General features: G+C 41.5%; 1 protein-coding gene and 1 non-coding gene across 7 annotated transcripts in view; one reads left to right on the top strand and one right to left on the bottom strand.

The window, feature by feature from the left end:
- Positions 1–21,541, bottom strand: part of VPS26C (VPS26 endosomal protein sorting factor C) — a 54,636-nt gene that overhangs the window by 16,952 nt on the left and 16,143 nt on the right. For 3 of the 6 annotated variants that reach the window (XM_066259385.1, XM_066259387.1, XM_066259386.1), the window contains exons 2-5: positions 20,501–20,644; positions 18,466–18,615; positions 10,137–10,217; positions 6,793–6,867 (exon numbers count right to left, since the gene is read on the bottom strand). In XM_066259385.1, coding sequence (XP_066115482.1) covers positions 6,793–6,867; positions 10,137–10,217; positions 18,466–18,615; positions 20,501–20,644 — 450 coding nt within the window. Of the gene's footprint in view, positions 1–6,792; positions 6,868–10,136; positions 10,218–18,465; positions 18,616–20,500; positions 20,645–21,122; positions 21,255–21,541 lie in introns of those variants that run through there. The other 3 variants (XM_066259389.1, XM_066259390.1, XM_066259388.1) reach the window with 2 other exon arrangements.
- Positions 19,990–20,093, top strand: LOC136327978 (U6 spliceosomal RNA). The gene has a single exon (XR_010730025.1). It is a non-coding gene; the product is annotated as a U6 spliceosomal RNA (small nuclear RNA).

Raw genomic sequence — 21,541 nt, 5'->3', positions numbered from 1 at the left:
CTCTTACTATCCAGGCAGAGGCAGCAGCAACCCCATAGCTAGATCATCAGGCTACTAATTGAGGAAGGAAAGATTAGGAGAAAGGCTCCAGGAACACGGACTCTCTCACTGGCAGAGCCTATAAATGCTAATGAGCCTTGACTGACAACGAGACTAAAGCACAATACATAACATCGCCATAGAGACTTATCAACTGCAAACCTCTACCTGAGCATGCCAAAGGGGCAGAACCCTGGGTACAGAGTCACCGACCAGGAAGAGGGAGAGAAAAGAAAAAGCAAGAAGATAACCTCTCAAAATCAAGAATAATATGCAGACTTTATAACCTATCCCATTTTATTATATTTGCTTGTTTGTTTCTCTTATCTTCATTCTTGATATTTTTTTTCCTCCTCCAATTTGGTCGTTTAACTCTCTGCTGGTCTTACTCTCTCCTCTCCTTGAACTACACTACCCATAAGTGTTACATCTCCCATTATCTTTTCTTTCCTCTTCCTTTCTATGAGGGTTGCAATCCAAAACCCTTAACTCTCTCTCTCTCTCCTCTTTTTTCTTCTTTTTGTGGTTCCCTCTTTTTTTTCTCTCTGTCTCTTTTCTCCCTCTATATTAGTTTTTTCCTTTCTCCTTTACGTCTCCTCTCATTCAAACCTCAATAACGAACAATATCTTATCTGGGACTCAAACTTATGTTTGTGGTATTTTGGGGGGTTTTTACTTCACCTTTTTAACACACTAGCAGTGCTCCCATCCCTGGCTCTCCATTTTATCTAGTTCTTGTTCCACTAAATACAATAGTAATTTTTTAATTTGTCCCCCATTTTCCTGTTTCCCTCTTATTCCTTGCATCATAACTCTCAGTCAACTAACACCTAAAAGCAAATCATTTTATTCTTGACCCAAATTTTTTTCTTATTTGCTTTTTGTGGGTCCATACCCCCCCTTTTTTCTTTTTTTGCCCCTTTATTACTTCTCCCCAATTCAGGCCCTCCATTACAGGCATTGTTTGTTCTATTTAGTCTCAAGAAAGAGGGGAGAGGAGAGGAGAGGAAAAAAGGAGGGGGGGAATAATTTCCTTTTTTCTTAAATTTTTATTTTATTTTATATCTATTTCATTGTTAATTTTTTTAAAAAAACAACTTCGATTTTTTATTTTTTTAAACTTTATTATTTATTAAATTTCATTAATACTATCAACAAAACCACCCTCAGATGCCATTAAGGAAGAGAAAATCGAATATCATGGATACAAAAGAAAGAGAGGTAACAGATAGATGAGGAAAAATCTATGGAGAAAATATTTAATATATTGGAAACCTTGGAGCTAAATGACAGAGAATTGAAGATAGAAATCCTAAAAATCCTCCGAGATATACAAGAAAACACAGAAGGGCAATTTAGGGAGCTCAGGAAACTCAACGAACACAAAGAATATATTTCCAAGGAAATTGAAACTATAAAAACAAATCAAACAGATTGAAAACTCAATTCACGAGCTGAAAAATGAGGTAACAAGTTTAGCTAATAGAACAGGCCAGATAGAAGATAGGATTAGTGAAATAGAAGACAAGCAACTTGAGGCACAACAGAGAGAAGAAGAAAGAGACTCAAAAATGTAAAAAAATGAGATAGCCCAAAGGAATTATCTGACTCCACCAAAAAGAATAACATAAGAATAATAGGTATATCAGAGGGAGAAGAGAGAGAAAACATACCCAAACAAATAATAGATGAGAACTTCCCAAGCCTGTGGAAAGAACTAAAGCCTCAAATTCAAGAAGCAAACAGAACTCTGAGTTTTCTTACCCCCAATAAACCTACTCCAAGGCACATCATAATGAAATTGGCACAAACCAACGGCAAAGAAAAAATTCTCAAGGCAGCCAGGGAAAAGAAGAATACAACATATAAATGAAGGCCCATTAGATTATCATCAGATTTTTCAGCAGAAACTCTACAAGCTAGAAGAGAGTGGACCCCAATATTTAAAGTCCTGAAAGTGAGGAACTTTCAGCTACTAATACTATACCCATCAAAGCTATCCTTCAAATATGAAGGAGAAATAAAAACATTCACAGATACAGAAAAGATGAGGAAATTTATCATCAGAAAACCCCCACTCCAGGAATTACTAAAGGGGGTTCTCCAATCAGATACAAAGAACAACAACAAAATAAAGCCACAAGTAAAACCTCCAAGAAGAACACAATAAAACCAAATTTAAACTGTGACAACAAAAAGAAAGGGGGGGAAAGGATGGAGATTAACAGTAGCAAAGGACGATGGAGTGCAAAAGTACTCACAAAATAGTGCGCTACAATGAACAGGATAGGAACCCTTTTCATTACTTAAAGGTAACCACCACTGAAAAACCCACCACAGAAGCACATGAGATAAAAAAGATAGCAACAGAGGATAGATGTATGGAATACAACCAAATAAAAATAAAAGATAGAAAAATGAAAGAGAAGGATCAAACAAGACACAAAACTAACAGAAAGCAATATATAAAATGGCAATAGGGAACTCACAAGTGTCAATAATTACACTAAATGTAAACGGATTAAACTCACCAATAAAAAGGCACAGAGTAGCAGAATGGATTAAAAAAGAAAATCCAACTGTATGCTGCCTACAGGAAACTCATCTAAGGAACAAGGATAAAAACAAATTCAAAGTGAAAGGCTGGAAAACAATACTCCAAGCAAATAACATCCAAAAAAAAGCAGGCGTAGCAATACTCATATCTGATAATGCTGACTACAAGACAGCAAAAGTACTCAGAGACAAAAATGGCCATTTCATAGTGGCTAAGGGGATACTGAATCAAGAAGACATAACAATTCTTAATATATATGCACCAAACCAAGGAGCACCAAAATATATAAGACAGCTACTTATTGATCTTAAAACAAAAACTGACAAAAATACAATCATACTTGGAGACCTCAATACACCGCTGACGGCTCTAGATCGGTCATCCAAACAGAGAATCAACAAAGACATAATGGCCTTAAACAAAACACTAGAGCACCTGGATATGATAGACATCTACAGGACATTTCATCCCAAAGTGACTGAGTATACATTTTTCTCCAGTGTACATGGATCATTCTCAAGAATTGACCATATGTTGGGCCACAAAAACAACATCAGCAAATTTAGAAAAATCGAAGTTGTACCAAGCATATTTTCTGATCATAAAGCCTTGAAACTAGAATTCAACTGCAAAAAAGAGGAAAAAAAATCCCACAAAAATGTGGAGACTAAACAACATACTTCTAAAAACTGAATGGGTCAATGAAGAAATAAGTGCAGAGATCAAAAGTATATACAGACTAATGAAAATGACAATACGACATATCAGAATATATGGGATGCAGCAAAAGCAGTGATAAGAGGGAAGTTCATATCACTTCAGGCATATATGAACAAACAAGAGAGAGCCCAAGTGAACCACTTAACTTCACACCTTAAGGAACTAGAAAAAGAAGAACAAAGACAACCCAAAATCAGCCGAAGAAAGGAGATAATAAAAATCAGAGCAGAAATAAACGAAATAGAGAACAGAAAAACTATAGAAAAAATTAATAGAACAAGGAGCTGGTTCTTTGAAAAGATCAACAAATATGACAAACCGTTGGCAAGACTTACCAAGGAAAAAAGAGAAAGAACTCATATAAACAAAATCCAAAATGAAAGAGGAGAAATCACCACGGACACCGTAGATATACAAAGAATTATTGTAGAATACTATGAAAAACTTCATGTCACTAAATTCAACAACCTAGAAGAAATAGATAAATTCCTAGGACAATACAACCTTCCTAGACTGAGTCAAGAAGAAGCAGAAAGCCTAAACAGCCCTATTAGTAGAGAAGAAATAGAAAAAACCATTAAAAACCTCCCCAAAAATAAAAGTCCAGGCCCTGACGGCTATACCAGTGAATTTTATCAAACATTCACAGAAGACTTGGTTCCTATTCTACTGAAAGTCTTCCAAAAAATTGAAGAAGAAGCAATACTTCCAAACACATTTTATGAGGCCAACATAACCCTCATACCAAAACCAGGCAAGGATGGCACAAAAAAAGAAAACTACAGACCAATATCTCTAATGAATACAGATGCTAAAATACTAAACAAAATACTAGCAAAGCGAATACAACAACATATTAAAAAAATAATACATCATGATCAAGTGGGATTCATCCCAGAATCTCAAGGATGGTTCAACATACGTAAAACGGTTAACATAATACACCATATCAACAAAACAAAGAACAAAAACCACATGATCTTATCAATAGACGCAGAAAAGGCTTTTGATAAAATATAACACAATTTTATGTTTAAGACTCTCAACAAAATGGGTATAGAAGTAAAATATCTCAACATGATAAAGGCCATATATGATAAACCATCAGCTAACATCATATTAAGTGGCACTAAACTGAAGGCTTTCCCCCTTAAATCAGGAACAAGACAGGGTTGTCCACTCTCTCCACTCTTATTTAATGTGGTACTAGAGGTTCTAGCCATAGCAATCAGACAAGACAAAGAGATAAAAGGCATCCATATTGGAAAAGAAGAAGTAAAGGTATCACTTTTTGCAGATGATATGATCCTATACATCGAAAACCCCAAAGAATCCACAAAAAGACTACTAGAAACAATAAGCCAATACAGTAAGGTCGCAGGATACAAAATTAACATACAGAAGTCAATAGCCTTCTATATGCTAACAATGAAACAATTGAGAACGAACTCAAAAGAATAATCCCCTTCACGATTGCACCAAAAGAAAATAAAATACTTAGGAATAAACATAACAAAGAATGTAAAGGACTTATATAATGAAAACTATAAACCATTGTTAAGGGAAATCGAAAAAGATATAATGAGATGGAAGAATATACCTTGTTCTTGGTTAGGAAGAATAAATATAATCAAGATGGCCATATTACCCAAAGCAATATACAAATTTAATGCAATCCCCATCAAAATTCCAATGACATTTTTTATAGAAATGGAGCAAAAAATCATCAGATTTATATGGAACTATAAAAAACCCCAAATAGCCAAAGCAATCCTAAAGAAAAAGAATGAAGCTGGGAGCATTACAATACCTGACTTCAAACTATATTATAGGGCCACGACAATCAAAACAGCATGGTATTGGCAGAAAAATAGACACTCAGACCAATGGAACAGAATAGAAAGCCCAGAAATAAAACCACATATATACAGTCAAATAATTTTTGATAAAGGGGCCAACAACACACAATGGAGAAAAGAAAGCCTCTTCAATAAATGGCGCTGGGAAAACTGGAAAGCCACATGCAAAAGAATGAAACTGGACTAGAGTCTGTCCCCCTGTACAAAAATTAACTCAAAATGGATCAAAGATCTAAACATAAGACCTGAAAGAATTAAGTACATAGAAGAAGACATAGGTACTAAACTCATGGACCAGGGTTTTAAAGAGCATTTTATGAATTTGACTCCAAAGGCAAGAGAAGTGAAGGCAAAAATTAATGAATGGGACTACATCAGACTAAGAAGTTTTTGCTCAGCAAGAGAAACTGATAACAAAATAGACAGCCAACTAAATGGGAAATATTTTCAAACAACAGCTCAGATAAGGGCCTAATATCCAAAATATACAAAGAACTCATAAAACTCAACAACAAACAAACAAACAATGCAATAAAAAAATGGGAAGAGGACATGAATAGACACTTCTCCCAGGAAGAAATACAAATGGCCAACAGATATATAAAAAGATGCTCATCTTCTTTAGTTATTAGAGAAATGCAAATCAAAACTGCAATGAGATACCACCTCACACCTGTTAGATTAGCTATTATTAACAAGACAGGTAATAGCAAATGTTGGAGAGGCTGTGGAGAAAAAGGAACCCTCATCCACTGTTGGTGGGAATGTAAAGTAGTACAACCATTATGGAAGAAAGTATGGTGGTTCCTCAAAAAACTGAAAATAGAATTACCTTATGACCCAGCAATCCCTCTACTGGGTATATACCCCAAAAACTCAGAAACATTGATACGTAAAGACAATGCAGCCCCATATTCATTGCAGCATTGTTCACAGTGGCCAGGACATGGAAACAACCAAAAAGTCCATCAATAGATGACTGGATAAAGAAGATGTGGCACATATACACTATGGAATACTACTCAGCCATGATGCCATCGGATCATTTACAGCAAAATGGTGGAATCTTGATAACATTATACGAAGTGAAATAAGTAAATCAGAAAAAAACAGGAACTGCATTATTCCATACGTAGGTGGGACATAAAAGTGAAACTAAGAGACATTGATAAGAGTGTGGCGGTTACGGGGGGAGGGGGAGAGGGAGAGGGAAAGGGGGAGGGGCACAAAGAAAACTAGATAGGTGACAGAGGACAATCTGACTTTGGGTGATGGGTATGCAACATAGTGAACGACAAGATAACCTGGACTTGTTATCTTTGAATATATGTATCCTGATTTATTGATGTTGCCTCATTAAAAATAAAATTATTAAAAAATAAATAAAAATAAAATAAACATATATTCTAAGGAACCTTTCAAAATTATTAGTCTTCTAAGTAGTTAATGAGTTTAAAAAGACATTAAAATAGAAAATACAGACTGTTTTGAGTACAGATGATAATCAGGAATTTCCTCTTGATACCCAAAAATACAGAACAATTGGGCAGTCGTCTGTCAATGGAATCCAGTTACTAAGAAAACCCCCCTGGCACTCGGGGGTGAGGAACACGTTACCTCTTTGACATTCTGTAAGGTTTCAGGTGTGATAGTGAAGTCCACGGGACTTGGAGTCAATTTCCCCTTCAGAGGCTGAAACAGGAAGGTAAACCAAAATCAGCTGCTTGAGGGCCAAGAGTCCTGCAGGCCAACCTTGTCCTTCCCTTTCTGAAGAAATCAAATGTACTAAGTGGCAGGATACTTGGGTTCTAAATGCAGCTCTGCCAAAACACACCATGTGTTCTATGCCAGAGTTCTTCATGCCTCAGTTTCCTCAGCTGTAAACTGAGGGGATAAACTTAATCTCTACGGTCTCTTTCAGGTCCAGAATTTAAAAATTAGACTTAAACAGTGTGGTATTACTGGGAGATACTTTAATACTCTCAGAATTAGAGCTAACACCAGAGTGCCACTATGATGTGCCACTAAAGCAACACAGTGACCCTTCAGGTGCTGCAGCTGTCACTGGTCCCATTTCACAGATGAGGACAGTGAGTACACACAGAGCTTCAACGTCTTGCTCAAGCAAGAGGCAGAGCTGAGATGCAGACCCAGGCAGTCTGGCCCCAGTGCCCACTGATGCTGCGAGCCGCTTGGTAGGACAATCGCCCCCTGGAGGAACCACTCCTCCAGGATGATGATGAGTATTACTGTAATAAACTAACAGGGATCACCTCTATGTTACATATTGCAGAACCCCCCAGTACAGCTGAGCTCCATGAGGTCCGCCTGGCGCTCAGATGGCAGGGGGCCACACGGAGGAAGGTGGCACTAACCAGTTGGCCTAGTCTACTCATTTACCAAAAGCTCATTCTAGGGAATACTCTCCTGGAATATATCCTTTTATTAATAGGTTCTTGAATATATTCTTTAGTATGTTCTTGCTCATAGGACGTAAAGGGATATTAAACATGCCATCAATTACATGTCCATCATCCACAGGCTGCATGTGATCCTTGAAGGCCACATACTGATCAAGTGCCAGGAATGGGGAGGAAGCCGGATGGCTTGGCCAGGGCAGCTACCCTCAGGGGACCTGGGACAGGGCTCTGTGGTCAGAAGCAGGCCTGAGTTAGAGAGGAAAGGACTCACTTTGGGTAGGGTGCTGATTTGGGCTCCTTCTTCACAAAGTTGAAGGCTCTTTTTATTAATACTAAAAAGATATGTGTTTTTTAGGGAATAACCTACACTTTTATTTTCCTTTTTGTGACACAGAGAGAGGGACAGATAGGGACAGACAGGAAGGGAGAGAGATGAGAAGCATTAATTCTTCATTGTCACACCTTAGTTGTTCACTGATTGCTTTCTCATATGTGCCTTGTCCGGGGGGCTACAGCAGAGCGAGTAACCCCTTGCTCAAGCCAGCAACCTTGGGCTTCAAGCCAGCGGCCTTTAGGCTCAAGCCAACAACCATGGGGTCATATCTATGAGCCCATGCTCAAGCCAGTGACTTCAGGGCTTCGAACCTGGGTCCTTTATGGCCCAGTCCAACACTCTATCCACTGTGCCACCACATGGTCAGACAGGGAATAACCTATATTTAACAAAGATTTGTTTTGCTTCAATTTAAAGACCCCAAAAATAAAAATAACCCTTTAACAAATTAAAAAATATTTCGATATTTTATACAAGTTTATACAATATATTTTATCACTAAGAGGCAAACTCTGTGATTATTAAAAATTTATTAAGGGGAAATCACAAATGTTGGAAGTGCTGAAAAGTCACAAAATGATGCCAATAAAGAACCTTAGTGATTTTGCCAATCTTGTGCACGAGACATTTAAGTCTTAGATTTTAACTTAATCACTATTAAGGTACTCGTGGACATTTCATAATAGTGCAAAAGAAATGCAATTGTAAATTTCCACCCCAAATTAACCCACATCAACACGTAGTGCTAGAAGAGCCCTGGTTTACTGTGGCCTGTGGTAAGGACTTCTGGGAGTCGGCCAGGTGAGCAGCCGCTGCAGCCAGGACCTCCGTGCTCTCAGCTGCCATTTCTGGCTGCACTGCTGCAAGCCTCCAAGAGCCTCAGTCTGGCTACCTTCTGTCCCTGCACTTCTCAGAGTCCACCTGAAGTTAGACGTACCCCAGGCTGAGTCTGAGCCATGTGAAGAGGGAGCCTGCTACTGGGGATGTAGGACAGAGGGGGCAGGATGGCCCTGAACCAGCTCTGGGCTCGGGGAAGGGGAGGCCCACATGGCTACTGTGACAGAGCCCAGATTGGCCTGAGACACAAGGGAGTCCAGGGTTGTGAAACTGAGTATGTCACTGTGTGTCAGACCGAGGGCAGACACTGCCAGCCACTGCTCAGCTCTGCATGGCCAAGGCACAGCACCAGCTGGGCTGCAGAGGACTCCCTGGAGAATTTAGAGTTGCCTATGGGGGGAGGAGGATCCAGCATCCTAGCTAACATGTGACAGGAATTTTTATTTTTTATTTTTTTTTATTTTATTTTTTTTTATTTTTCTGAAGCTGGAAACGGGGAGAGACAGTCAGACAGACTCCCACATGCGCCCGACCGGGGTCCACTCGGCACGTCCACCAGGGGCGACGCTCTGCCTACCAGGGGGCGATGCTCTGCCCCTCTGGGGCATCTCTCTGCCGCGACCAGAGCCACTCTAGCGCCTGGGGCAGAGGCCAAGGAGCCATCCCCAGCGCCCGGGCCATCTTTGCTCCAATGGAGCCTTGGCTGCGGGAGGGGAAGAGAGAGACAGAGAGGAAGGGGGGGGGTGGAGGAGCAAATGGGCGCTTCTCCTATGTGCCCTGGCCGAGAATCGAACCCGGGTCCCCGGCATGCCAGGCCGACGCTCTACCGCTGAGCCAACCGGCCAGGGCTGTGACAGGAATTTTTAAAGAACATTACGTCACTGTAAAATATCAGCAGGTGTTAGGAGGGGCAGCCCTCCCAGGGTCTGAGTGCCCCTGTACATTCTTGTGGATATGCCACAAATGGAGGCCCAGACTGCTCTTTACCGGGGCCGGGCCACCTCTGAGCGGTGTGCCGTGCAGCGTGAGGGTGAGGCAAATCCCCTCCAGGACAAAGGTCAGGCTCACTCACTACTGGTGACAGAGGTGGGTCCCCAGCTGGCACTCTGCAACTGGGGCACAAGCCCCCTCAGGTGCAGTGTCATTTGGGCCTATGGCATCTGTCGGGGACTTGGGCCCAGGAAATGACACGCACACTGATGAGCATGCTACTGGCTGTGCCGAAAAAAGGCCCCTTGTCTCTGACCTAGGAGCTGTGCATTTCAGCGGAAGCGAGACAGCAACAGGTTAACTGACAAGCCTAGACGCAGATAGAATCCCAGACTGCACAGAGGTTCCTATTCAGTACCAGAGCACCAAGGACAGCTTACAACAGAGTGAATGATGAACTCGCAGGTCTTTGTCAAGTCTTTGGCCAACAGAGACCGCTTCATGTCACAGCGCAGGGTATACTAGATGGAAAAATTGGAGAAGAGAATGTCATTTTGGTATAATTTGCTTTCAAAGAGGCAAATCAATATTTTAGGGAAATTTGTGAAATCAATATATACAGTAGGAGTTAATGCTCAAAATAAAGGCATTCCTGTATTTCAGAAAAACATGTTCAGGTTACTGTCAGTCTATTCCCACAGCCATCCTGAGGCTGGACCCACTGAAACACGGGTGCAGAGTCCTGCCTGCAGCAGAGAAAGGCCAGACGGTGGAAAAGGATGAGCAGGTGTAGAGGAGAAGCTTGTTTAGACTGCCCTGACACAACGCAGCTGCTCTGAGCTTCCCCGTCCTGCTCTGTCAATGGTAACCAACCTACCCTCATTCAGTGAGAACGTACGTGTGCTGCACTCAATGCAGGGCCTGGCACAGGGTGGCTCTTGCACACGGCAGCTGTTTTGTAGGAGGACGAATGTGGCAGGACAAGAGGCCATGGACCAGCAGCTGGCACTTCTCAGATCAGCGAGCTACTGGGCACAGCTCCCCATAGAGAGCTCTGTGCATGGTGTGTACTTGGTACCACAGCAAGATCAGTGTCATCCTGCACTCAGGAGCATAGAAAGGAACAATGGAGAATGCCCTAGGACTCCAGAGCATCTTAAATCTACCTCTTTATATTTTAATGTAAAGGAGGAATAAAAAGTCTTTTAAATTTTTTATTTTTAGAAATTCAAACACCTACAAAAGTGAAGGAAAAAGCAGAAGGAAGGACCTGCAGATCCATCAGCATCCAGATCAGCCAGTCATGGCTGGTATCACTGAATGGCTCTGCCCAGAGCCCTGCCCATTGCCTGCAGAGGTGTGTCCTGCCTGCACGGACGGGCCAGGTGGGGAGTGGAGCGCCACTCTGGCTCTTCACATCTCCATCTCTGATTCCTCTGCTGGCCTCTACCCTCTTCCTGCACTAGTCCCTGTTCTGTGCTTGCTGCAAGGCTGCCCGTCCTCCCTAGGAACAGCCCACTGCGAGCTGGTCACTGTGCTGGAGGTGTGGTTTGGAACTGATACCGTTTCTTCACATGCCAATCTGTGGGCTGAGGGACTAGGAACAGAGTGCTAGAGCATGGTGGAAGTGTTCCCAACCCAGAGGACAAGTCACCAAGGCTGCGGGATCAGAGGTGGGATTGAATTTACACCTACCTGTTGCCAAAACCCACCCTGCATGTTTGTGCAATACTGTGATTCGAGCTGAGTTGTCTGCTGCAAAGCCCAGGGTCTTTTCCCTTTATTGTGAGCTTTGCCAGTTATTAAGGCGTGATCCAGATCATCTGAGCTACAGGTCAGGGTGGTCAGACTTGAGCAGGGCACCAAAAGAAGGTGCCAAATTCTATCTTTTTCAACTGTCAGTAAATACAGTATTAACGAGCATAAAGAAAGAAGATGCTTGTCCATAGATAAAGCAGACTCCTAGAAAGGGTATTTAACTGAAAAAAAGGATGACTAGTATCTCTCTGAATTAATTCTGCACACACAGTTTCAGCAGAGTGTTGGTACTGCTGCATTTTGTGTCATAGTATAAAGCCTCGCTAGAATGACCACAGGGATTCTTGTGTGCACTTCCTAGCAATAAAGGGGAGAAAGGGACGCAGTGCATGGATAGGCAGAGTAATAGCAGATGTCATCAAGCCTTCAGGTTAAGAAGCAATAAGCAGACCCACCCCTACAAACTGGGGGCTCGATACTGGCTACATTTTAAATCCTTCATTCTGTCTTACCATCTTTACTTTTTTTATACTGTTACTACAGCACAATTCAAATTATAAGTGTAAAATTTCCTTGCACCTATATAATTTGAGAAAGATGTTATTAGGGTTGAACAACACTTTCTATCCAACATAATGCACCCACCCAGCAATCTCTAGAGGAGGTGCAGTGAGCAGCAGGCACAAAAAGGGCGGATGGCTTGTGGCCCTATGAGGAGGCGGCCCGTGTGACTAGTGTCACTTGCTTTCCTGTAAAACAAGGAGGCTAGGAAAAGACTCGTCTAGAAACTGAATGAATGAATTGATGAATGAAAAAGAGATGCAAAAACCCTAATACTAGTTTCTCTCAAGAAGTGTATTTTCCTAAAGGAGCAATGATGAATTTGAATATGAATTAACGGTGGATGATATTTGGGAATTTTTGTTCATTTTGATAGATATGAAAATGTTCACTTAATTATTTAGGAGAATGTCCCTATTTTTTGGAGATGGATATTTAAGTATTTTGAAATGAAGTGTCAACTAACCTTGAAATGATTCAAAACATACACGAAACAAAGATGTCAAAATACCAATAAATGTTGAATCTAGGTGATATGTATAAGGGTGATAAGCTCTTATAAATATGAGCTTAAGAAGAAATCTCTTCATTTTGGAAACTTGTGAGACATTTGGGGAGGTGTGGAATTATGTTATAATTATAGACCAAATTAAAGGAGAGCTGAGTGACTATTGGCCTTACTAAAGAATTTACCATGTAACCTCTCCTTTTGCATTAAAAAAAAATAATTTATTTATTTATTCATTTTAGAGAGGAGAGTGAGAGAGAGAGAGAAAGAGAAAGGGGGGAGGAGCAGGAAGCATCAACTCCCATTTGTGCCTTGACGGGCAAGTGCAGCGTTTTGTACCAGTGACCTCAGTGTTCCAGGTCCTTTTGCATTTTAACTAATTGTGTTTCCAATTTAAACACAGCTATGCAGGAATACAAACACAGTTTTGTAAGTAGCTCTGTGTCTTTCTTGGCATTATTTGGAAGAGAATGAAATTTCCAATTTTATTTTAAACAAATTAGTCTTTTAACAAGAATGATTAACAAGAGAAAGTAACAAGAAGTATGACCACTAAAAATCTGATGTTATTCTACTCAGTTTCTAATGAACATATGCTTATATTATTAAACAAACAGTTTTAAAGAGCTGTATGGGTAAAGCAGTTGATGCAGATTCAGGAAAACAGAATAAAAATAATTTTCAAAAGAAATATTCATGTATTTTCAGTCTTGCTAAAAAGGCATTTTTCATTTACTTTCTTTCATGGTGAAAACATTCCCAACCCCGAAAGCTGGTCAGTGAGGACTCAGGTTTCTACACCAGAGATCTGGATGTTTACACAAGCAGCTTCTTTAAATCTTGATGCTTATCTAATTATTACTGTTACTTCCTAGGGATTTTCCAAAGCCTTTAGTATACATAGTGCCTGAAACAGGTGCACTAATAATAATGGATGAGAAACATTTCTTCTTCACAGAAAGATATTTATTGCATTAGAATTGATTATGTACTGCATGGGCTGCTTCTTGACAGATGCTATAAGCAATCTATAAAACTCACGTACACTTGGTTAAACTCTCACAAGTGTTTTGATCATTTTTATTTTTAAAACTACTAAATATTAAGCAAGGGAATAGTCTCTACCAAGACCGAGTTATCAGCTAAAAGTTCATTAACAAATGAAAAATTTCATAACTTTTCAGGCCTCTTGCACATACGCAAGACAAAATAGTGTCTGTTGTTTCATCTAGCATGGCTCTTGCAGCAAGACTGGTGGTATCACAAAAGTACCTTTCTTCCCACTGAATAAAGGAAAAGCTCTTTCTCCCTCTCTGAGTCATGCATCCAAACTGTGCCTGAGACAACAATAGCAACTGTGAAAGACATCCTGAACCACAGAGGTGGACAGGAAGCCATAAATTCACTTCCCCCTCATTTATAAGGTTTGTTCAATAAAGAATACAAGCCTATGTTAAAGTAGTAGCCTTTGGGTATTAAACAAAGAGATATTTATATGTATAAAAACAGACAAGTTAGTGCGGGTGCTAGAGGGGAGGGAGGGCATATCTATTACCAAGTATAAAAGCACCCTTCACAGAGTCAGTGTGTCTTGAACAGAGCGCAGAGAAACAAAGGGATTGCTGAGAAGAGGTTATAGCCTGGGTCCTCTGGGATTCCTATCAAAAATCATGGGCAGACATAAAAAGTATTCCTTGGGGCAAAATGAGAAATAGATATAGAATATACATGGGCGGTTGAACAGCAATAAATACAGTGGTACCTTGAGATACGAGTTTAATTCGTTATGTAACTGAGCTCGTAAATCAGTCAACTCGTATATCAAACAAATTTCTCCCATTTAAAATAATTCAAATAGATTTAATCCGTTACAGCCCTCTGAAACATCCCTAAACCATCCTAAATTATGAAAAAAGACATGTTTTTAATTAAGAAACACAGATGTATACTTTACCAATGTGTAACAAAATATATTAAGTAAAAGAAAGAAGTGTTATGTATTTAGTACTGTATTCTTACCTTGGAGACAGACAACTGTGGCTAATGGAGGTGAATGGTGGAGGAGGAGGGAGGGAAGAAGGGATGCAGGCACTGTAGACATGTAAACTAAAACTGTACTTTCTTTTTTTTTATTTTATTTTATTTTTTTTTCATTTTTCTGAAGCTGGAAACAGGGAGAGACAGTAAGACAGACTCCCGCATGCGCCCGACCGGGATCCACCCGGCACGCCCACCAGGGGCGGTGCTCTGCCCCCCAGGGGGCGATGCTCTGCCCATCCTGGGCGTCGCCATATTGCGACCAGAGCCACTCTAGTGCCTGAGGCAGAGGCCACAGAGCCATGCCCAGCGCCCGGGCCATCTTTGCTCCAATGGAGCCTTGGCTGCGGGAGGGGAAGAGAGAGACAGAGAGGAAAGCGCGGCGGAGGGTTGGAGAAGCAAATGGGCGCTTCTCCTATGTGCCCTGGCCGGGAATCGAACCCGGGTCCTCCGCACGCTAGGCCGATGCTCTATCGCTGAGCCAACCGGCCAGGGCCAAACTGTACTTTCTTAACACTAAATGTAAACTAAAACTGCATTTTCTTTACTTTAAACAAAACTAAGCCTGACCTGAGGTGGCGCAGTGGGTAAAAGCATTGACTTCGAACGCTGAGGTTGCCGGTTCGAAACCCCAGGCTTGCCTGGTCAAGGCACGTATGAAAATTGATGCTTCCTGCTCCTCCCCACCCTCCTCTCTCTCTGTCCCCTCTCTCTAAAATGAATAAATAAAATCTAAAAAAAAAAGAAACAAAACTAAAACTGCACTTTCTTTACTTAAAATGAAACCACAAAAACTTAATTGTAAAAAATGCACTTTCTTAACTTTAAACTTAACCTAAGCTTAACATTATGTATTTTTCATTTAATCATCACCTGTTTTTGTCTTTTTGGTTGCACTTTTGACACTTTCACTTGCAGGACTTTTGAATAAAAATCTATCTAAAGAGGTTTGCTTTCGCCTGCCTTTTAAAATGTTACGGAAATGTGACAAACAAGTGTCATTAAAAAGTGCTGAAGCACTACCAGTTGAAACTTTTTCTGGGTGTTTCTTTTCAATGAAACTTGAAAGCTCCCTGGCCAGTTGGCTCAGTGGTAGAGTGTTGGCCTGGCGTACAGGAGTCCCGGGTTTGATTCCCGGCCAGGGCACACAGGAGAAGCGCCCATCTGCTTCTCCACCCCTCCCCCTCTCCTTCCTCTCTGTCTCTCTCTTCCCCTCCTGCAGCCGAGGCTCCATTGGAGCAAAGATGGCCCAGGCGCTGAGGATGGCTCTGAGGCCTCTGCTTCAGGTGCTAGAATGACTCTGGATGCAACAGAGTGACGCCCCGGAGGTTGCAAAGCATCGCATGGTGGGCGTGCCGAGTGGATCCCGGTCGGGTGCATGCGGGAGTCTGTCTGACTGCCTCCCCGTTTCCAGCTTCGGAAAAATGAAAAAAAAAAAAAAGAAAAAAAGAAACTTGAAACTTCTCCACATTGCCAGCATGTCTTTAATTTCACTTGTAGAAATCACTCCTCCAACTCTATTTCCTCCTCACTACTAATCTCTTGCAGAAGCTCCGTATGTTGCATCATCTGTAGCTCCTTCAACTCCTCAGTTGAGAGTTCCTCCTCATGTTCCTCGACGAGCTCATTTACATTACCCTCATCTACCTCCAGACCCATCAACTTTCTGAGGGACACAATCTCCAACGCTTCTACCCTGGTCTCAGTCTCTGGTTCAAATCCTTTGAAGTCCCTGTCTGCAACAACATCAGACCATAACTTTTTCCATGCTGAGTTCAAGGTTCTTCTTGTAACCTCTTGCCATGCCAAGTCAATAATGTGTAAACATATCACGATGTTGTAGCGATCTTTCCAAAACTCTCAAAGGGTTAGAATTATATTCTCAATCACCTCAAAGCAGTGGCAGAAAAGTGCTTTGTGTAAAGCTTTTTTAAAAAATTTATTTATTGATTTTTAGCGACAGAGGAAGGGAGAGAGGGAGAGACAGACAGAGACAGGGACATCAATCTGTTCCCGCATGTGGCCTCACCAGGGATCCAACCAGCAACCTCTGAGCTTGAGGATGAGGCTCCAACCAACTGAGCCATCTGGCCATGGCTGTGTAAAGCTTTTAGAAGTTGGAAATGACCTGCTGATCCATAGGTTGCAAGATTGAAGTCCTGTTGGGTGGGAGGTAGAGGACTTTCACAAATTTTAACTCATCGAGAATGTCATCTTCAAGACCAGGTGGGTGGGCTGGAGCATTATCAATGATTAGTAATGCTTTCATTGGGAGTTTATTTTCTTGAAGGTATTTCTTCACTGAAGGACCAAAGACGAGATTTACCCATTCAATAAAAAAACTGCCGTGTAACCCATGCCCTAGCATTGGCACGCCACATAACCTGCAGTTTTTCTTTAAGAGTCTTGTGAGTTGTCTGACCAGGCGGGGGCGCAGTGGATGGAGCATCGGACTGGGATGTGGAAGACCCAGATTCGAGACCCCGAGGTCGCCAGCTTGAATGCGGGCTCATCTGGTTTGAGCAAGGCTTACCAGCTAGAGCCCAAGGTCGCTGGCTCGAGCAAAGGTCACTAGGTATGCTGTGGTCCCCCGGTCAAGACACATATGAGAAGGCAGTCAATGAACAACTACAAAGCAGCAACAAAGAGTTGATGTTTCTCATCTCTCTCTGTTCCTGTCTGTCTGTCCCTCTCTCTGATTCTTCCTGTCTCTGCCACACACACACACACACACACACACACACACACAATCCTGTGAGTCTTAAAGGCTGGAGGACTTTCCGAATGACACACTAGCAGTGGCTTTACAGTCACTGCTAGCATTTGCATACAATGCAAGGGTCACATGGTCCTTCATGGGTTTATGTCCTGGCAGCTTCTTCTCCTCTGCAGTGATAAAAGTCCTCCGGGTCATTTTTTCCCAAAACAACCCTGTTTTGTCACAGTTGAACACTTGTTGGGGGATGTAGCCTTCCTTTGAGATAAGCACAGCAAAAGTGCGATGTACTCCTCAGCTGCCTTAACGTCAGCACTCGCAGCTTCACCATACCTCACCACCGAGTGGACGCCAGATCTCTTCTTAAAATTTTCAAACCAGCTGTGACTTGCCTTAAATGTATCTTCTGCTGCCTCTTTTGAGGTTGATGGTTCTTTCTTCTTCAAGTCGCCATAAATAATACGTGCCTTTTCGCATATTACAGTCTCTGTCACTGTATCTCCTGCCAGCTCTTTCTCTTTCACCGACACAAGCAGAAGTTTCTCCATTTCTTCATGGATATTTGTCCTTAATTGGGACAGAATTATAGTTCCTTTCACTGGATTTGCTCTTTTGATGGCATCCTTTTGTTTAAGGATGGTACAAATTGTAGATGTATTGCGGTCGTACAGCCTTGCCAGTTCAATCACTCATACACCACGCTCATGTTTTTCTATTATTTCTTGCTTTACTTCTATCAACATCATTCTCTTCTTCTCCTCACTACTGTCCTTTACACTCGCTTTCTTCGGCCTCATGATAGCACACCAAAAAAGTAAAAAATGCAAAAACAATGCAAGAACAAGTACAGCGCACAAGATTCGACTTGATTCTGCGGGTAACACGTGAGAAAGAACGAGATGCTGGTGTTGTGCTGCCCATACTGGACTCGTGCGCCAATTTGCCAACTAGCGGCAGCTTCTCGAATCACGACTCGTATCTTGGAATTTTGCTCGGATCTCGAACAAAAATACGGACCGAGTTGCAGCTCATATCTTAAAAAAAAAAAACTCGTATATTGGTCTGCTCGTATCTCAAGGTACCGCTGTATAGGACTAAATTTGTGGATTCATCTATCAACTTTAGTGAAGTCCAGGCTGTTTTGCAGGAGAAAGCTATGAAGACAACTGCACGGGACTTGGAGACTCACCTGAATGTTGACGAACACGCCATGATAAGTTTCATACAGGACTTTGTTACCCTTCACGTGCAGAGGGAACTCAAAAGGAATTTCCGTTTTGCCACTGGGGAACCTCCCTGGCTTCACCATTTCTATGGTGCTGTTGATAATCTGAATAGGCTGGAAAGAGAAATCGGCTCAGGTCATGCAAAAACTTTCAGGGCCCCTTCCACTCACTGTGACTCTTATTCGCCTGAAAAACACAGCCTGAGTCTTTGGATGCCACCGTCCTGGTGTCTGGGCAGCACAGTGTTGCATCTGGAGGTGAGCAGAGGCAGTTCAAGTGTTTGATACAATAATGATCATTTATTGAACACTCAGGTGTTCTGTTCATAGGAAGAAATGAACCGCTACTTCCCTCTCCTCTCTCCAGACATCTTAGTTAATCATCCTAACAACTGTCCCAACAGGCACCATCTTCAGAATGAAACAGCAGATATGGTAGAGTCAAGGGACTTGTCAGAGGGCTGCCATCTGCACCCAGGGCTCGTCCTGCCCAGCCTGTGCTCCACGGACCACCAGAATCCACCGCCCCGTGAGAGGAGCAGGGCCTTTCCTGAACCTTGTGTTTCTATGCAGGGCCTCTATGGCGATACATTCGGAACTTGCCTAAAGACAGGTATGACACCTTGACACCTTACCTTAACTGTAAGGTAGTCTAAGCCTTGGTTTAGAACAGGGGTAGTCAACCTTTTTATACCTACTGCCCACTTTTGTATCTCTGTTAGTAGTAAAATTTTCTAACCGCCCACCAGTGATTTTTTTTTTAATTATTTGACCATATACATGTGGTTTTTTTTTTTTATTTATTTATTTATTTATTTTAGAGAGGAGGGGGGAGATAGAGAGAGAGAAGGGGGAAGAGCAGGAAGCACCAACTCCCATATGTGCCTTGACCAGGCTAGCCAGGGTTTTGAACTTGTAACCTCAGTGTTTCCAGGTTGACGCTTTATCCACTGAGCCACCACAGGTCAGGCCCACCGGTGATTTATAAAGTAGGGAAGTAACTTTACTTTATAAAATTTATAAGCAGAGTTACAGCACGTTAAAGCATATAATAATAATTTTACCAAGTACTTTATGTCGGATTTTCGCTAAGTTTGGCAGAATAAATCTTTATAAAACAACTTACTATAGTTAAATCTATCTTTTTATTTATACTTTGGTTGCTCTGCTACTGTCCACCATGAAAGCTGGAATGCCCACTAGTGGGCAGTAGGGACCAGGTTGACTACCACTGGTTGAGAATCACTTTGAGAAAATCCACAACTTTTGAAATAAATCTCTAAGAGCTACTGAAGGAAAATAAGAAACTTGTAGAAAACATGGGAAGGGCCTGAATGGAAATACTGTTAATGAACCCTTCTTTCCTCTTAATTCTTCCCCCAAAGATGAGAGTTAATATGTCTTTCAGGAAAAGGAAGCCATAAGTGTGGAACAAGTTTTCATTCTGGCAGACAGAAGTCTGCCCTAAATGACAAGAATGGCCACTGTGTGCTCACTTCGGCAGCACATGTGCTAAAATTGGAACCATACAGAGATAAGTATAGTCTCTGCACAAGGATGACATGCAAATTAGTGAAGTTTTTCATGCCGAAAAAAAAAAAGCCACTGCTCTTACCTGAAGGCCAAATCCAATAGCAGCCATATACACACTTAAAGTAACAGTCTTTTTTGTTTTTTTAAGAAGGTGAGTGCTAGAAATCATAGCACAACTTTTCAGAAGTGCTCCAGCCTTTGTTATGGCTGGAATTAGTCCACTTATAGTTCTTTTAGTCCTACCTAATAGAAATAAAAGCAAGAGGACTTCCAATAACTGGATCTATTCAGAATCAATATATCTATTTTTCAGTTTGATTAGTAAGTACAGTAGTAAAAGTGTGACTACCACCCACTCCAGTACTTGAAAAATAATGACAAATAACAATAACAAAGCCAGATAGCAGGTAAAAACCACCATAAACACTTGAATAATGAACTAATAATGTGTAATCCAAGCACTTACCTTCACTGAATTATAGAAGGCTTCGAACACACCCACACTCTTGGCACTGAGCTGGAGGTTCACGGTTCCTTCCACTGTCAAAGAGATTCCCTGGTGCTGGACAGAATCCTTCCCACATATGACCACCACACCTGACAGCATTTCCTAGGAGAGGCAGCCGCTAGTCAGATTAGGAGGTCTCTTCATTCACCTTGTTTGTTAGCAAAAGTAAGCCACCTTCACAATCAATTTGTTCAAAGATGCAGACTTCACTGAGTACTTACTACAGACCAGACACCTGGAGGTCAAGGTGAGCAGGAAGGGCCCCAGGTGGGGGTTGGGATGGCCACTGATAATACCAGGGCAGACGGGACATACACTGATGGGCAAGGAATCTCATCCCACCTAGTCCTTCCAGACAAATTTTCATTCCAGGCAAATTTTCCTTTGTTCCAGCTGAGAGGTCCTAACAAATGTATGATTTCAAAAGGGCAAAGAGAAAGGCCTGGGCAAATGTCAGACTCATGGCCCCATGTCTGGTAATGATCTCTTCAGAAAAAACACGATAAGATAAAACCCTTTTTTAGGTTCTTTCTCAACTATGGTGACAAAAATGACTATACATTTTCAAGTGCATGAGTACCTTAATACAACTGTTAGCCCAGCAAGCCTCACTGGAGAGATCTAGAGGCTATTAACACAACACGTGAAGGCAACACTGCATTTTCACTGAAGAACTTCCTGGTCCCTCCACGTCCTCCTGATTCACTCTGGCAAACATTCCAGTCCAGATTTCCCTGGTTCATAAATCATTTAAAAAAGATTTCACAACAGATCGTCTATTCATTTATGTGAAGATCATTACTAAGTAAGATAATATGGACATTAATGACATTTCTTTCTAGGAATGCAGTTTCTTCCTATGGGCATAGAATTTGATAGTCTCAATTTGCTATGGGAGTAGGGAGATGAGAGGAAAAGGAAGTTGACATTAAATAGCATCACCCAGAGCAGAAAGAGATTCTACAATAAATACAAAACAATGAGTTTCTTAAATGACTT

This window comes from Saccopteryx bilineata, chromosome 2, assembly GCF_036850765.1.
Source record: "Saccopteryx bilineata isolate mSacBil1 chromosome 2, mSacBil1_pri_phased_curated, whole genome shotgun sequence".
NCBI lineage: Eukaryota > Metazoa > Chordata > Mammalia > Chiroptera > Emballonuridae > Saccopteryx > Saccopteryx bilineata.
Note: the sequence above shows the minus strand (reverse complement) of the source record. Positions and strands in the feature narration are given on the sequence as shown.